The 18872-nt window shown below is 42.4% G+C and overlaps 1 protein-coding gene across 2 annotated transcripts in view; it reads right to left on the reverse strand.

Annotated features, from left to right (window-relative positions):
• LOC122906955 (ubiquitin carboxyl-terminal hydrolase 12) overlaps positions 1–18872 on the reverse strand; it is a 102713-nt gene that overhangs the window by 6054 nt on the left and 77787 nt on the right. For both annotated transcript variants that reach the window (XM_044249470.1, XM_044249471.1), the window contains 3 exons: positions 15189–15265; positions 14988–15071; positions 1149–1346 (listed from right to left, as the gene is read on the reverse strand). In XM_044249470.1, coding sequence (XP_044105405.1) covers positions 1149–1346; positions 14988–15071; positions 15189–15265 — 359 coding nt within the window. The remainder of the gene's footprint in view (positions 1–1148; positions 1347–14987; positions 15072–15188; positions 15266–18872) is intronic.

Raw genomic sequence — 18872 nt, forward strand, 5'->3', positions numbered from 1 at the left:
CTCAGTGCAGTATGGTCTGAATACATCACGTGTGCTAATAACTGCTGGTTGCTGTGGGGCTCAGAAAGGCACCCACAGCCTCCTGGCCCGAGGACACCGTGAGTACAGGAGAGAACTCTCCAGGAACACCATACGAGGCCCCATACGCTATAAAAGCGGAGTTGCAGGGGTAGTGCAACCTACAGGCCTCACCCAGGAGAGGGGGCAGCTGGGAGGAGGAGGGCTGAGGAAGTTGGTGATAGTGGAGCGGGGCCCTGAGACGGAATGAAAGGATCACACGCACGAAGTCCGGAAGCACCTGTCGGAAATCCGCGAGATGCCAGACACGCAGGAGCAGGACCACGGGAGCTGGGCAGGCACAGGCCTGCTGCAATGAGCACCACCCGCGGCAAGGATGCGGCAACGTAAACCCTTTACACTCTCGTATGAAACGTAACTACGAGTAAATCTTGTAAGTAGAAAATAAGATTTGAAAAGGTTTTCAATCTTTTGTTAATGGGAGGATCACTTCCTGTTTTAAGACGTGCCTGTTCTGCTAACGGAGACGGCCCTCCAAACTGATAAACACACACCATACCCAGCAGTGAGTTACTGCGGGCAGGACACATCCAGCAGCTGCGTGGACACAGAGGCCTGGCACCAAATGGAACAGGGCTGGATGAGAAGGGCACCCAGCACGGCTTTCAGAGAGGTCTGAGGAGGCCAGGGGGGAAGGCGGCAGGGGGAATTGCAGTGAGAGAAGAGGAATAAGGAGTCGGGGAGGGAGCCCAGCTGTGACCAGGAATCTCAGAGCTCACGGTCTGTGAGCAGAGCAATTCCAGGAACCCCAGCATCATCTAAGCAGAGGGAAACCTAAGAACTGTCCCCGAATTTGAAGAGGCTACAGCACAGTTAAGTTAGGATGTGAAAAGGTACTATAAGGGTGTCGTTATTGTTGACAAAGTAGCAGCAGCTAAGTGATTTGCATTCCCCCTTTAACAGTAACACGGTGGCAGGTTGTTAATAGGACTGCATTTTGCGTAGGAGAACGTGGACATTCAGGGGGTACTGTATGAAGCCACGCCAGGCACAAATGGCAGGCACAGAACATCCCGCACGCCTGCCCCACGGAGAGAGATCCTGGCTGCACGGCCCATGGCTGCACTTACCTTCCACAGTGAACCACCACAGCAACAAGGTCGTACATTCTGTCAGGATTGGTCGCATCACCAGAGGTGTTAAACAGACGAAGTTCTAAAGGAAACACTACCCGGTAAGACAGTTTTGTGTATCGATGAAGCTGATCCATGTATTTAAACCTCTTCAGGTGCAGAGCCAGAATCATGGGCAGTTTTTTAACTTTCATCCTATTCAAATAAACACGGAAACAAAATTTCAGGAAAGGCATTCAAACCACGTCTTTAAAAGAACTCTCAAACTTTCTGATTCCATTAACAAACAGGTCACAGAAAGTGTGAGTAGCCCAGCACTGACCACTTTTGCGTATTCTTACCCGTTATTTTTAAATCGGCGAAGCAACATTCCGAATGTCTTGCGAAGATCCCACCCCACCCACCATCACCAAACAACGTAACAGGACTTTGTACTCCATACAGCTTCAAAACAGATGGACTGGTCTCAGTCCTTTGTTCAGAAATCTGTATTCTGAAATACAGGCCCCCAGGATCGGGCTGACTGCACAGGCAGCCGAGACGATGGGTGGAGGAAACGCGGTTCCTCACACCTGCTGTCTCCTCTGGATGTGCGTGGAGACCGAGAGCTGCTTGTTCCATCGGTCAGTAGAACTCACTAACATGTGGAGGACAGGCGCAGTGAGAAAAGCATTACTGAAGACCATTCTGTGAAAGGTGTTTGCCAGAGGTAAATAGCTCCAGATGAAGAATGAGGACTACATGTTCTAGAATGGGAGTTAAATGACCTGCAAATTTAGGAGAAAAGTTTTTAACTGTAAAACAACTGGCCATCTTCCACATTCTGGACAATCTTTAGTATGCCCTTCAGTGCCATTTCTCCCTGGCACGACCTCTGCACTTCTACCTCATCTAACGGAAGTTTATTCTTCTGAAGGCTCAACTCACATTGTAACCCCTGGCATCAGTACCTCCTCCCTTCAATCCCCCATCGGCACTTCGCGGAGTCACTGTGGGCGTATACGGTTTATTACACCATAAAATACTGAGATGACTGTGGGTTTTTCTCTTCTAGGATCTGAAATCTTGACAGGTAGAAACCTTGTTTTTCCCTCCATTTTATTTCTCTACCGAACAACACACCTGGCACATGACAGATAGTTGACAAATGTAGCGGAACCGAATTTTGTATGTGTTCAATGAAGCAAAACACTTTTCATAATTAAAAAATGATATTTACTAAGCCAGTGTTGCTAATGAAATGAAAACAAGAATCATTTTGTAGCATTATAGTAAATCTGCATCCTACAAATCTTAAATGTGGTGGGCAGCTTATTATTCCAGAAACATTTACTATTCTACCCTGACCTTTGAAAAAGATTAGTAAGAATAAACATAAACAGATAATCATTCCTGGAAAGAAATCCAGCAGTGTAAGAGTCTATGGCCTTTGCCTCAGGATTCCCACTACTAGAAGGGAAATAAATCATCTCAAATACAAGATTTCTGAAAAAAAAAAAAATTTCTAGAATTATCTTATACTGTGAAAAACTGGAAAAATCCAGGAGACAGGCGTATCACAGAGATACTGTGAGTTCAGTTTCAGACCACCACAGTTAAGTAAATATCGCAATACAGCCAGTGAAATGAAATTTTTGGTTTCCCAGTGCATACTAAAGTTAGATTTACACCATACTGTTACTATTAAATGCGCAACAGCATTATGTCTAGAAAAACAATGCAGATACGTTAATTAAGAAATAGTTCATGGCTTAAAAAGGCAAACCATCATCTAAAACTTGAACAAGTCATAATCTCTCTGTTGGGGATGAGGGTCCTGGCTCCCTGCTGATGGTGGCTGACTGATGAGGGCGGTGCCATGGCAGGCTGGTGGGGGTTGTGGCAATTTCTTAAAGGAAGACAAGAAAGTCTGCCACATCGACTGGCTCTTCCTTTCATAGAGGATTTCTCTGTAGCATAGGATGCTGTTCAAGGGTTTCACCCACAGAATTTCTTTCAGAATTAGAGTCAGTCCTCTTAAACCCTGCTGCTGCTTTCTCAGGTAAGTTGATGTAAGATACTAAATCCTTTGTGGTCACTGCAACAGTCTTCACAGCATCTCTACCAGGAGCACATTCCAGCTCAAGAATCCACTTTCCTGGCTCATCCACGAGAAGCAGCTCCTCATCCGTCCAAGTCTGATCATGAGATGGCAGCCGTGTGGTCCCATATACTCGCCCTACTTCTAACTCTAGTTCTCTTGCTGTTTCCACCACCTCTGCGGTGACTGTCTCCGTGGACGCCCTGAACCCCTCCAAGTCCTCAGGGACGGTGGGAACTAACTTCTTCCAAATGCCAAACAAAGGTGGATATTTTGACCTCTTCTGATTGTTCTTAATAGTATCCCATTCCAGGAAGCATTCAATTGACTTTGCCCGGATCCATCAGAGGAATCACTTTCTAGACAGCTAGAGCCTTATGAAATATATTTCTTAAAGAATAAGACTGGAAAGTCAAGATGACTCCTTGATCCGTAGGCTATGGAACGGATGCCGTGTCAACAGCCATGAAAACACTCATCTCATTGCACATCTCCATCAGAGCTCTTGGGAGACCAGGCGCAGTATCAGTGAGGGAGCAGCAATATTTGAAAGAATTTTTTTTCTCAGCAGTAGGTCTTAAACAGTGGGCTTCATATATTCAGTAATGTTGTAAACAGATGTGCTGTCACCCAGGCTTCATTGTTCCATTTCTAGAGCATGGGCAGAGTAGGTTTAGAGTAATTCTGAAGGGCCCTAGAATTTTCGGAATGGTCAGTGAGCCCCGGCTTCAGCTGAAGTCACCAGCTGCACTAGCTGTGAGAGTCTAACGTGAGAGTCAGCCTGTCCTCTGAAGCTGTGAAGCCAGGCACTGACTTCTCCTCTCTAGCTCTGAAAGTCCTTGACGGCATCTTCTTCCAGTAGAAGGCTGTCTTGTCTACACTGGAAACCTGCTGTGGTGTGTAGCTGCTTTCATCGCTATTGTAGCTGAACCTTCTGGAGAACTCGCCGCAGCTTCTCCCCAGCCCTTGCTGCTTCACCTTGTACTTTCTGTTACGGAGTTGGTTCTTTCCTTCAACCTCATGGACCAGCCTCTGCAGCTTCAGACTTTTCTCTGCAGCTTCCTCACCTCTGTCAGCCCTCCCAGAATCACAGAGACCTAGGGCCTTGCTCGGGGTCAGGCTTTGGCTTAAAGGAAGGCTGGGGCTGGTTTGCTCTTCTCTCTAGACCACTCGAACTTTCTCCGAACCAGCAATAGAACTTTTTCCACTTTCTTATCATTCATATGCTCACAGGAGTAGCACTTTTAATGTCCTTCAAGTTTGTTTCCTTTGCACTCCCGACTTGGCTGATGTTTGGCACAAAAAAACTAGCTTTTAGTCTTTGATTCAAAGTGAGGGACATGTGACTTTTCCTTTCACTTGAGCACTTAGAGGCCACTGTAGGGCTACTAACTGGCCTCATTTCAATTTCGTTGTGTCTCAGGGAACAGAGGGGCCAGAGGAAAGGAGAAGAGGTGGGGGAATGGCCAGTGGACAGGGCAGTCAGGACACACACATGTACCAGGTAAGCTCATCACCTTATATGGCATGGTCTATGGTACCCCCAACAATTACAAGAATGACATCAAAGATCACTGATCACAGATCGCTGAAGGGAAAAGTCAGAAATACCGTGGGAATGACCAAAATATGACATAGAGACATGAAGTCAGCAAATGACATCAGAAAAAGGGCATTACTAGACTTGCTTGTCTCAGGGATGCCATAAACCTTCAGCTTGTTAAAAAAAAAAAATGCAGTATCTGTGAAGGACAATAAAGTGAGATATGCCTGTGCCTACACCCACCTTACACAAGCCCCTTTATGCAAGAGGGAACCATCACCAACTCAATTTTATTTTATTTCTTTTCAGTGTTCCAGCATTCATTGCTTATGAACCACACCCACTGCTCCATGCAGTACGTGCCCTCCATAATACCCACCACCATTCTCACCCAACCCCCCATCCCCCTCCCCTCCAAAACGCTCAGTTTGTTTCTCAGAATCCACAGTCTCTCATGGTTTGTCTCCCCACACTCCCATTTCCCCCCACTCACTTCTCCCCATCTCCCATCTCCTCCATGTTATTCCTTATGCTCACAAGTAAGTGAAACCATATGACACTTGACTCTCTCTGCTTGACTTATTTCACTCAGCATAATCTCTTCCAGTCCTGTCCGTGTTGATACAAAAGTTGGGTATTCATCTTTTCTGATGGAGGCGTAATACTCCATAGTATATATGGACCAAATCTTCTTTATCCATTCATCTGTTGAAGGGCATCTTGGTCCTTTCTACAGTTTGGCAACTGTGTGGTGGAGTTATGGACATTGGGGAGGGTAAGTGCTATGGTGAGTGCTGTGAAATGTGTAAACCTGGCAATTCACAGACATGTACCCCTGGGGATAAAAATATATTCTATGCTTATAAAAAATTTAAAAATTAATTTAAAAATTAATAAAATAAAGAACAGTGACATCAAACACACACACACATACACACACACACACACACAAAAGAAAGAAATTAAAAACAGAGCTTCCCTATGACCCTGCACTTGCACTACTGGGTATTCACCCCAAAGATACAGATGTCGTGAAAAAAAAAGGGCCATCTGTACTCCAATGTTCATATCACCAACTCATTTTTGAGACCAGCATGAACCTGACACCAAAACCTGACAGAGGTTTAAGAAAATTACAGACTAATGATACCCCTCATGATATTTCAAAGATATGAAAATCAAGAGAACATTATCGAACTGAACCCAGTAACATATAAATCTCAGCCGGTGATGATGCAATAGTTCTAAATGCAATGATGTTTTTTCCTCAGGTTCTTTCTAAAGACCAATAACTGTAAAAATGCAAAGACTTCTTTATATTCCTAAATTAGCAAAGTAATAATAATAAATACGTAAGGGGCATCTTAAGATAATAGATAGCATCCTTCTCCTCCTGAAGAAAAGAAACCTTGACCCCACTTAAATTTTACAGAAATTTTACATCTTGGCAGAAAACGTATGCTTATCAGCAATGTGATTTTTTAAAAACAAGCATGTCCTCTTCCAACCTAATCCAAATATTTTTCTAGAAAACCAGGGAAGGGCAGACTTATTTTCTTGGTAAAAATGCACTGCCCACATTACACACCAGGTCACAAATCAAACCACTGTAAGAAGAGGCAGCAGTCACATCCTTCCTATTCAGGGTCTAATTAGCCAGAAGCAGACCCTGACCGGAGGGAGCCAAGAAGGAAAGGGAAGAAGCCAGCTAAGGATTCAGTCTCTGGAAAAGTGGCACAGAGGGCAGCTTCAGCTCTGAGCTCTGAATTTCTCTACTCTGCACGGACAGCAAGGTAACTGGGTTTTCGCACTCTCATCTCCATCCACTGGTCGAAAGCCACTGGGGGAAAGAAACTCTCGGGAGCTTCCTTCAGCAGCAGACCAAGGGGAGTCCCCCCGAGAGGAGCCAGAGTGAGAGCATCCTACAGGAGTGGGGGCGCTGGAGAACGGGCACTGTCTGCCACCATTCCCGGGCTGGAACACCAGCTACTCCACTGAGGCAACAGACGGCCCCAGGAACGCAGGTGCCAGGTTCCAAAGCTGTCTGATGTTCTGATTTTTCACCCCACGCCCTGGTCAAGAAAAGCCAGAAGCCACTCTTTTAAGTGGATCTTCGATCTGTATAAGCCCTGTGAGCCCAGCAAAGAGGGCTGTACGGTGAATGTGGGCCAAAGGGCACTATAGGCAAACTCTGCCAGACAGAAGTTAATATCCTAGCACAAGCACCTAAGAACTTAATAAAATTCTGTTGGCAGAGAAGTCTTTCAGCAGGCTCCCCGCTGAGCAGGGGGTGGGGGGATCACAGGACCCTGGGATCATGACCTGAGCCAAAGGCAGACACTTAACTGCCTGAGCCACCCAGGTGCCCCAGCAGAGAAGTTACGACCACACAGAAGAGTTCAGTAGTTGTACACACATGAAATCCCATTATTCTCATATACTATCCCATCCAGAAGGCCTACCTGGGGTAGGCAGGCTAAGGAGTGAGAGGGGAACAGAGGCTAGACCACAGGTGAGGAAGACACCATATGACTGAGTTGTCAGCACTGAGAGGAAAGTCAGCCCCCGAAAGTCCCAAGAAGGTCCCATGTTCAAAACCTAACGTGACGGTACTAGGAGGCGGGGCCCCGGGAGATGCTTAGGTCATGAGGTTGGAGCCCTAAGGAATGGAACTGGTATCCTTATAACAGACACCCTAGACAGTCTGCCAGCATCCTTCCAGCACGTGAGGACGCGGTGTGAGAAGGCACCTTCGAGGAAGCAGGAAGAGGGCCCTCACGGGCACAGGGCACGCTGGCGCCTTGATTCGGGACTGCTAGCGCCCAGAACTCTAAGGACGCCCCTGGCGCTTGTAACGCACCCAGTCTAGGTATCCTGTTACAGCAGGGTACATGCCAGGAGTGACTGGGCATGTGGCCACGACCAGGCTGCCAACATGACACTAGCCTTGACTAGGACCTGCACATGGAAGAATCGGATACGGAGCTGGTTGTGAAAATGGAGCAAAACGGAAGAACTTGCCCTCAGAAACAGGAAGGACCTCAGTGACTAGACCAGAGTAGACGGGAGACAGAGGCCATGACACCTCGATGCTGCTGACCTGGGCGCCACACAGGTCTTCCCTGATGCCTCACGTGGCAGGCCCCAGGCCTGGAAGTGAAGAGTGAAGAGAGGAAGGAGGCGGAGCAGAGAACCAGTCAGGCTGGCTTCCCCCCCCCCCCCCCCAGCCACTCACTGAACCCTGCTCTGAGGCAGAGAAGACTGACAGCAGAGCAGCTTCAAAAACATCCCCCACCACCCCCACGCCCAGAGGACAGGAAAACACCTGGGGAAGCAAAGCCATGGAAATCCTAATCCTCACCTTCCAGTTCCCTGCGGGAAAGCACTTTGCTTTTCCTCAGGGGCTTTATCCTCCCACTGGGTATCAGCTTCTGGCTGTTCACCTACATCTGCCAAGCCTGTGTATACAGCCTTACACAGTTCAACAGGTGGGCCATGTAAAAGGAGTCCCTGCACAGATAAATTCTGCATAAAGCTAAATAAAAAGATAAATTTCTCTTATTCTGTGAGTATTCTCAGAGTTTGTAATATGAAGCATGAATAAATAATTAAGAGGAAGTTTTATTATAGAGCGAATTCATTTGATCATGGAATACTTCTTTTATGGTAACATCTCCCAAAATCATTCTTCAGGATTCCAATACTGAAACCTTTGGTTTTGAGGAACACATTGTCTGCATATAGGAACATATATAGTCTGAATGAAGGCCAAACCACATGTTTTTTTCTTCTGTGGTTAAAAAACACGTAACATAAACTGCACCATCTTAACCCTTTCTAAATGTATGGTATAGCAGTGTTTCCAATTAGCACCATTGTTGTGCAACAGATCTCTAGAACTTTCTCATCTTGCACAATGAAACTCTACACCCACTGAACAACTCTCCTTTGCCCCTCCCCCAAGACCCGACAACCAGCATTTTACTTGTTGCTAAAAATGTGACTACTTAGAGTCTTCATATAACTGGAGTCATCCAGAAATTGTCTTTTTGTGATTACAATGTGTCTTTTTGGCTTTTGTGATTAGCTTATTTCACTTAGCATAATACACTCAAGATCCATCCACCTTGTTGTATAACCAAATGTCCTTCTGCTTTAAGGCAGAATAATATCCACTAGATGTCCATCCCACATGTTCTTTAACCATTCATCTGTTGATGGACATTTAAGTTGTTTCCACCTCTTTGTTAATGTGAACACTGCAGCAATAAACAAAGGAGTACATATAATCTCTTAGATACACTGTTTTCAAATTCTTTTGGGTGTGTATCTAGAAGCAAGAATGCTGGGTCATGTGGTAATTCTGTTTTTAGTATTCTGAGGAGCCTCCATACTGTTTTCCAAAGCAGCTGCACCACTTAACCTTCCTACCAACAGTATACAAGGTTTCAATTTCTCCCCCTTACCAACACTTATTTTCTTTTTCCGATGTGAGTTTTCTAACAAGTGTGAGGGGATACCTCACTGTGGTTCTGATTTGCAGTTCCCTGATGATCTGTGACGTTAACTGTCTTCTCATATGCTTGTTGGCCATTTTTTATCTTCTTTGGAAAACATTCAAGTTCCTTGTCCATTTTTTTTTAAAAAGATTTAATTTATTTATTTGACAGAAATCACAAGTAGGCAGAGAGGCAGGCAGAAAGCAGGCTTCCCGCTGAGCAGAGAGCCCAATGTGGGGCTCCATCCCAGGCCTCTGGGATCATGACCAGAGCCGAGGCAGAGGCTTTAACCAACTGAGCCACCCAGGCGCCCCTCCTTCTTCATTTTTAAATTAGGTCACTGGTTTATGTTGTTGAGCTATAGGAGATCTCCATGTATTCTGGATATTAACCTCTTATCACATACTGGTTTTCAAGTATTTTCTCCCATTCATGCCTTTTCACTCCATTTATTGTTTCTTTCGTTATGCAGAAGTTTTTGAGTTTCTTATGGTCCAGCCTATTTTTGCCTTGTTGCTTATGCTATCGGTGTGGTGTCATACTTAAGAAACGATTACCAAATTCAATGTCATGAAGATTTTCCCCTGTGTTTCTTTTTTAAGGAGCTTTATAGTTGTGGCCTTACGTTTAGGTCATTACTCCATTTTGAATTAAGTTCTGTATATGGTATAAGGGTCCAACTTCATTCTTTTGCATATGGATATCCAGTGTTCCCAAACTATGTGTTGAAGAGGCTGTACTTTATCTATTTGTAGCACTGGCACTCTTGGAGATCATCTGACTGTATAAATAAGGATTTACTGCTGGGCTCTCTATACCACTGGCCTACATGTCTGTCTTTATTGCTACTACCACACTGCTTCGATTATTGTAGCTCTATAATATGTTTTGAAGTTAAAAAGTATAAGGTCTCCAGCTTTTTCTTTTGAGATTGTTTGGCTTTAAGAGTCCTTTAAGATTTCCCATATGAAATTTTGGATTGTTTTTTTCCTATGTCATCAAAAAACTCAATTGAGATTTTGGTAGGCATTAAACTGAATCTGCAGACTGCTTTGGGTACTATGACCATTTTGACGTTAAGTCTTGCAATTCACAAACACAGAGTATCTTTTCATTGATTTGTTACCTTCTTTAATTTCTTTTAGCAATATCTTATTTTTTTTTTAGTGCGTAAGTCTTTGGCCTCCTTTGTTAAGTCAATTTCTAAATATTTTATTCTTTTTTGATACTACTGTAAATGGGATTATTTTGCTAATTTTCTTTTCAGATTGTTCAGATAGTTCAACAATCTTTTCAGATTGTTCAGATTATACACTAACTGTTCAAGTCAGGGTACAGAAATGCAATGGACTTTCACGTGCCGATTTTGTATCTGCACCTTTGCTGAATACTTACTAGTTCTAACAAGGCTTTTTATTGTTGTTGTTTAATCTTTAGGGTTTTCTGCATACAAGATCATATTATCTGTGAACAGAGATAATTTAACTTCTTTTCCCATCTGGCAGTCTTTCCTTTCTTTTCTTTTTCTTACCTAACTGCTCTAGGACTTCCAACACTACGTTGAATTAAAGTGGCAAGAGTAGACATCCTTGTCTTGTTCTTGATCCAAGCGGACAAGCTCTTCAGTTTTTCACCACTGAGTATGGTAGCTGTGGGCTTGTCACAGAGGGCCTTCATTATGTTGAGGTATGTTTTTTCTATCCCTAGTCTGTTGAGTGTTTTTTTATCATAGACAGGTGTTGAATTCTATCAAATACCTTTTCTTTATCCACTGAGGTGATCATGTGGTTTTTGTCCTTCAGACAGACTGAAACCTTTTGTTTATTTATTAATTTGAAAGAGAGAATGTGTGCAAGCAGGAAGGGGGATAGGAGGATAGGGAGAGAGGAATCCCAAGCAGACTCCACATGGGGGCTCGGTCTCATAAACCTGATATCAAGACCTGAGCTGAAATCAAGAGTCAGATGCCTAACCAACTAAGCCACCCAGCACCCCCAGACTGAAACATTTTAATGTCAAAATGATTTTTGTTTAATTAGAATGATGATCTGTATATCCACTATCTTTTTCTTTTATTCTGAGACCAGAAACTATAGACTTCTACAGCTGGTAGGGATCTTAGACAGCAACTAATCAAGTGAGACCCAAAAGGTTAAATGACTTGCCCAATATCACAGTGCAAGTTATCAGAAGGGCTGACACTAGATCCTAGTAGAAAATGATTTCTATACTATCTTTCCATTAACCCACACACAATTTATCCTATAGAAACAGCCTAAAACCTGTGTGAAAATGTGTGTATGGGTAGACGTATACATACAAAATATGTTTATCAAAGCCTTATAGCAGTGAAAAAAGGGAACAATATAAACTATTAGATTTAGAAACTCAGTAATTATGGCATGCCCATATAAAAAGTACTATGCAGCACCTCTGAAGAATGATGTAAAAGTATACTTTCACTGACATGTCTGTAATTTATTAAGGGAAAAAATTATAAAACTGTACATAGAATTCAATTCCATTTCAAGAATTACATGTGTACACACATACATTCTTTAAAAATCTAGGATACACACAAAAATGTTAACAGTGATTTTATAAATAATGATTCTAAACTGATTTATACTTAATCTGTGTTTTCTAATTTCTTGACAGAGTATATATATTTCCCACGCATTTTAATAAAAGATCTACTATTAAATACTATATTAAAATCACATGGATGTCTTCAAAACAAGCAGCTGGAGTTGCTGGACAAATTCTAATTACTCATGTCTGGCTATTTGTGATTCTGGATGAAGAACAGCTCATGCTCACAGATGCACTTACCTCCGTGGAGCCAAAGAAGTTTGTCACGGCACTCCTCTGAGCTACATTTAGTCCTCAACTCTATCTTCCTTAACCAATAGTCTTAGGCTCCTTCTTCAACATTTTCAGGGTTAATCTATTTTATCACCCCCCATGACATAACCAAACTTAGGGGAGGTACTCTACTCGTCGTCACTAATAGAAGGGGACAATGAGTACTCTGTTTTGATTACTTGGGCTCATCACCTAAAACATCTCCCTTCCTACTAGATACATGTGTCCAAAATACAGATAAAAACACAGTCATTTAAAAATCTAAGTTCTTCTTCCTTTCATGAACGTTTCAGTGTAACCATTTAGGTAGGTAGGGCCCTCCAGGATAGACATCTGGGCAGGCAGGGGAGAGGAGAAGACTGAGCAGAGCAGAAAGCATGTCTGTGCAATAGGGAGTTGAGTGCACGCATGGCGGTTGAGGAGTAAGATCAGTTACGGACAGGGTCACTAACCAGGTAAGTAAATACAGAAGGATACTGGGAACCAAATTGTACTGTCAGAAGGAAATTATGAATATTAAAAAGGGCAAAACTAGAATGAACCCTATGGTGTCGGCTGAAACTGTGGATATCATTGTGACTTCATGGCTTCTCAGTATAGACAGATCCATGATAATATCGACAGGTTGACGTAAGCATGTGTGGAGTACATACATACACACACATCGTCCAGCTCACTTCACTAGGGGGCTCAGGAACACAGACATCCTGGTATCAGTGAGCATATCTATATACCAAATTCCTGCTTCCTAAACATCATCGTCCTCCTGTAAGAAAGCAGGCCTCCTGGGATAAATGGCTGATACCAGAGTCGGGGCAAGAAGAGTACAAGATGAGCATGGAACATCTTATGTTATGTTATGCTACGAAGTGAAGGGTCACTCAAGGACATGGGACATGCCAAAAAGACACGGGTGATAGCTTGAAAGGGCCCCCACTGGCCGAATGGTAATGGAGCATAACCCACTGAATTTAAAAAAAAAAATCCTTGAGTCCATGCTGAGATTTAGAAAATGAAAAAAATTAGAAGTCTGATGAAGAATGGGCATATGTACAACCTCAAAATACCTCCACACAAAATACTTATGAATTATATAAATGGAAAAACCATTGCTTAACAGAGAAGACCTCTGGGAGACATCACCACAGTCAAGTGCTCAAACAGAACAGCACCAGTAACTGGATGGGCAGGAAAGTGTTAACCTCGCAGGCCTCAGACTATCCTTTCTGGAAAGGCCTGCTGGCAAGGATGGTCCTTGGTTAACATATGAGAATTTGGATTTGAGGAGTGTTTCCACCATTCCCTAAATGATGGGAGTGTCTCAATAGACCTAAATTGTCTGGACAAACAATATGGTTTACACTCAACACCTCCTTTCCTTCTGAGTGTCTAGAATTCTGGAAGACAGAGGGGTACCTACATGCCTGGCTCTCAGTTTAAAACCTTGGACACTAGGTCTGTAATGAGCCTCCGGGGGAGACGACACCTCCCCCATGTCCTACTCAGTACTGAAGGAGGTTAGGTGTCTTTTTTTTTTTTTTTTAAGATTATTTATTTATTTATTTGACAGAGAGAGATCACAAGTAGACGGAGAGGCAGGCAGAGAGAGAGAGAGAGAGAGAGAAGCAGGCCCCCCGCCGAGCACAGAGCCCGATGCGGGACTCGATCCCAGGACCCTGAGATCATGACCTGAGCTGAAGGCAGAGGCCTAACCCACTGAGCCACCCAGGCACCCGGAGGTTAGGTGTTTTGCGGGACTCCATGGCACTGAACTCTTGGAAGCTCCCCTGGCTTTCTGCTCTATAGAGATGCTTTGCCATTTTCCCTGTAACAAGTCTTGGCTGTGGGCCTGACCGTACATGCAGAGTCTCGTGAGTCCTTCCAGTGTGTCTCAGGAGTGGTCTGAGGGACCGCACACGTGAGACAAATTGGAATCATGCATAAGAGGATACAATGAGAATAGAGCATCACCTCTGTGAGATGCCCACCAGAATACATAACCCGAACCTCATCATGAGAACACAAAGAGGGGCAATCCTTAAGATGAACCCAAAGAGGGACAATCTATAAAATAATCTATAATTTTCAAAAGCATCGAGATTTTTAAAGCCAAGAAAAGACTGTTCCAAATGTAAAAAGAAAAAGACACATGAATACTAAAGATAACATGTGTTTCTGAACTGGATCGTTTTGTTCCAGAAAGGACAGTATTGGGACATCCGTGCTAATGAAATACCTTCCACTAGAACAGTTAACATGCCAGCGTGCCTTGCCCCAGGGGGGTGACTATGGCAATAGGGAAACTTCCCTGTTGGTAGGAAACAGCCACATCATACCTTACGTCTGAGTGGTTTTGGGTAAAAAAGCATTCTTGGTACTGTTCATACTACTTTTCTTTGACCTTGAGATTGTTCTAAAATAAAAAGTAAAATAATAAGAATGGTGATGATGCGATTCCATTCCTGGACACCAGATACCAAATGAGAGAGAGCACAAGATCCTATGTGGGGCTAGCAGAAACGACAGTAGAGGCGAGGAAAAGGATCTTCCCCACTCTTCCTCCTCACCAAGACCAAGTTTACATAAAGCATGCAAGCTTCAAAGTCAAGTATTTTAACTGTACTCGCTGATGATTCTTAAACAACTTTCATTAAGTGGAGAAAAATCACTGGAGGTTGCAGAGCTGACAGTTGCTTACCAAGGAATAACTTAGTGAGTCTTAATTACTTAATGATAAAACTAGGCATTTTTACTCTGTAGATTTTCAGGCATAACTTTCAGCTAGGAAAGCCCATCTACATGACCCACTGCCAGAGAACTACTACCAAATTTTAAAAACGTTACATTACCGTTTGTGTGCTTCCTGTTTGCTGCGACATTCTTCACAGTAATATTTGTATTCACTGCACAGAGTTTCTGTGTTGCTGAAACCCCTGTGTGAAATTCAAGATACATTTATTTAGTCTATACCAGAAAACTGTGTATTCATTTAAAAGGACTCTAAACCAAAGATAGTCATTAAACTTCAAAATAAGTAACTCTCCAGTTACCTTAAGCAGTGAGTGATCGATGTGTTTTGTTCCACGTCAACAGAAAGGTCTAAAAAATCTTCATCTTTGCTGCTTATCTGTAAAAATAGGGAATTATCTTTGATTTCTTTACCTGTCAGTAAATCATTGTTCTGAAGTGACAGAAGTAAATGCATTCATTCTATCAGTAGTAGTAAGTACTGAAGAATTCATCTTCCATGAGTTCAAAAGAATCTACTGGATCTGGATTATCCAAAAGGACACTGAGTAAAGGACTCTCAACACACGTACAGGTTAAACAGCAAAGTCCACCTGTGATTGATGCCCTTTCTGGCAAAGATGAGGATAGGAAATCCCATTATTTTCCAAAACCTTGGTATTATGGTGCAACAAGAAACAAACTGCCCATATATACTAATTCTTAAAAAAACACGGGCTAAGACTACATGGGGACACTTGGCAAAGGGCATCACACCTGTGCTGTTGTATTATTCAAGGAAATAATTTTGCCTAAAATGCCAAATTACAATCTTCACTGAAGACCAAATTATAGTCTTCATAGATGACCTCCTTTAATCCTTCTTCTTCTTCAAAAATAAAATCTAACATAAAGTTCTGTTTGAATTATGGGTAACTTATCTGATTAAAAAAAATTCAAGTTATTACTTATTCATTTGAATTGGATTAGGACAGAACTTCAGGCATCAATTTTCCTAGCTCTTCCCTTTAAAGACTCTATGCTTAAGGTTAGCACACAACAGGAGATCTCTGACTGTACCTCTCACACACAAGGGCTATAAGCCCAGTGCAGTAAATGCCTTCCTGCTTCAATGGTGCATCAATTTTATAAGATCAGCATCATTAACTTGTGACAGATTACGTGGCTGTACATACTATGTACTTACGCAAACAGGAGTAGCTATGGTACCATGTACGCACAGTCTAGGGACACCACGAGGGAAATGATCTGGTTCTCAAAAGATTCAGTGAAAAAGAGAATAAGAAAGACTCCTCACAGAGAGAGGAAAGGGGACGTGAGGTGCTAAGGAAAAACAATCAGCCCACTTTGGGAGGAAGAAGGGTAGGATGTCAAGGGATAGTATGGGACAGACAGGCGAAAGCCAGACTGAGCAGGGCCTTATGTGTAGGCTAAAGAGAAATAAAGATTAGAGAGTCTGGTGTTTCTCAAAATGAGGTTTGTGGTTCTCAGGCACTGCCTCAGGGGTCTTCATTTTAGATTTTCATCTTTATTATAGCATACAAACTTTGACATAACGATTGTTCTGGATCACCTGGATATATCTGAGTTACTATGTTTGGATTTACAGTTCTGTTGGTACAGGGAAACTTCCAAGTGGGGCAGTATTTAACTCTTCAAAGTGTTGGTAAACACGTCTGGTTGTTGCTGGACTCCCCCGTCCTAATGTCAGGTCACACCCAGATGTGGAACACTCAGTAAAGCTCTGTAGGCTAGAGATGTGGGTGGGGAGTCATTAGCACAGACCATAACAAACTGGAACATGACCCTCCCAAGGCAGAGTGACAAGCAGCCCAAAACAAAAGCCTGGAGGAAGCCCACATTTGAAGGATTAATAGCAGAAAAAGAATGGGACCAGAAGAAAGCATCAAAGAACAGAAGAACACAAGAAGAGGGTGCCCTTACAGAAACCCAACCTTCTACCAACTGGGACATTAACCACTGTGTTACTAACATCTGCCATATGAACACTGTCTCCAGGAAGCCCACTCTGAACCTGCACAACTCCGTCCCACTTCCACCTGGATAGGTCAGCTCCACTGTTGTCCGACTCCGACAGACTCGTGCTTACTTGAACTACAACATACTGTACTGGAATTACCTATCTGTTGGAAGCCTGCACAGGTGAGCACCTGTGAGCATCTTGAGATCAGAACTGAGGTCTTACTCATCTTCCGCCAACCTCTACCCATCTTCTACCTGGCATAGTTGGTACTCAAATAGTTGTACGAAACTACATGAAGAAATGCTATATATTCATTCTGAGAAATTCTCAATTTCATTCCTCTAGCTGAACTTGATAAAGGCATGGTACTAATGATCATTTACGGAGTCTGCAAGAGGACGATTGAGATTTTGAGGAAATATTCTCAATTCATACCCTTAATTTTTGGGAGACTATCTGCAAATACATATTGCAGACCACAGGAGGACCTAGCTAGCGAGGAATGGGTGGAAGGATCACTATCCATCCATTACAAGTAAAATTAATAAATATTTGAGCCAAACAAGAATGGGTGATAACACTTTATCTATCTAATCCTCACTCCCATCATCCTCAGTCTGTAACATAAACTTCAAAGACCTTACATCACAGTATCCCCAAACCCTCCCAAATCTACTTTGCCAGCTTCACCTATTACTGCATTTCTCAACATGCTAAACAAATTTAACTATTTTCTGTTTTATCGAAGAGGATGAATTATACATATCTTCTAACACAGACCAAACTCCATCATATCAAACATCAAAAGCAACTGTCAAGTTCTCTAATTGTACCTATGATTCCAACCAAAACAATGCTCTAATAATTGGACAATATATTTACTTACAACTCAGCTCCAATAAAATTCTTCTTTATAAGATCTACAAAACTGGTGTTAAAAAACAGATGGAGTTGGTTAGATTGAATAAATATGAGTATTGAGACCAACTCCTGACATCAAACATTGCCCAAACTCTTACTACAAGTAACTAATGGCTGCAGCAGTGAGCAATAATCCTTACTCTAACCCAAAAACATCTTCACAGCATGTTAATATATTCAAACACTCAATTATACCTCTTTCACTTGATGTGAGAGAGGGTTACCAATAAAAATGTATTTCCACAAAAGAATTTTATTTATTACTACTGTGTCCTTCATTAACTAAAATTATACTACTGACAACTATCATTTTCCAAATGCCTGATTATAATTAAACAGATCAGTGCATACTCAACAGTCAATAGATCATTAATCGGTATAGGTCATGGTTCTATTTAAAGACCCTATCTTTTAATTCATGGTGGAACCAAAACAGTCACCATTTGCTTTCAGAGAGAGAGAGAGAGACAGAGAGAGAAAGAAAGAAACTACAATATTACTTACATTAGAGCCAAAACCAAACAAACAAAAAAACCCCACAATCATCTATACAAACATAACAAAATAAAATATGTACAAGATCAACATGAAAACTACAAGATGATTTCTTTCTAAATCAAAGAAGATGTAGATAAATGTACAGTCCATGTAAATGGACAGTTAGACTCACGACTGTGAAGACGTCAGTTTTTCCCAAGTTCACCTACAGAGTCAAGGCAATCCCCTTTGAAATCACAGCACACTATCTTGTAGACAATACTAGTTTTTAAATTTTATGTGATTCTACAGTTTATATGGAGAAGCACAAGGCCCAGAGCAGACAAAGCAATAGTCATCAAAACTTGGGAGGCAGGTGAATGGATAAGTGAATAAGTGAATGGATAAACTGCAGAATATCCACATCATGAAAGATAATTAAGTGATGAAAAGAAATGAGCTACAAAGCTACTTCTCTATGATTCCAAATATACGACATTCTGGAAAAGTCAAAACTATGGAGACAGTAAAATGATCAGGGGTTGCCAGGGATTTGGAGAGGAAGGAGGGATGAATTTGTGAAACAAAGGGTGAAACTTCTCTG

The sequence above is a fragment of the Neovison vison genome, chromosome 5, assembly GCF_020171115.1.
Source record: "Neovison vison isolate M4711 chromosome 5, ASM_NN_V1, whole genome shotgun sequence".
NCBI classification, from domain to species: Eukaryota; Metazoa; Chordata; class Mammalia; order Carnivora; family Mustelidae; genus Neogale; species Neogale vison.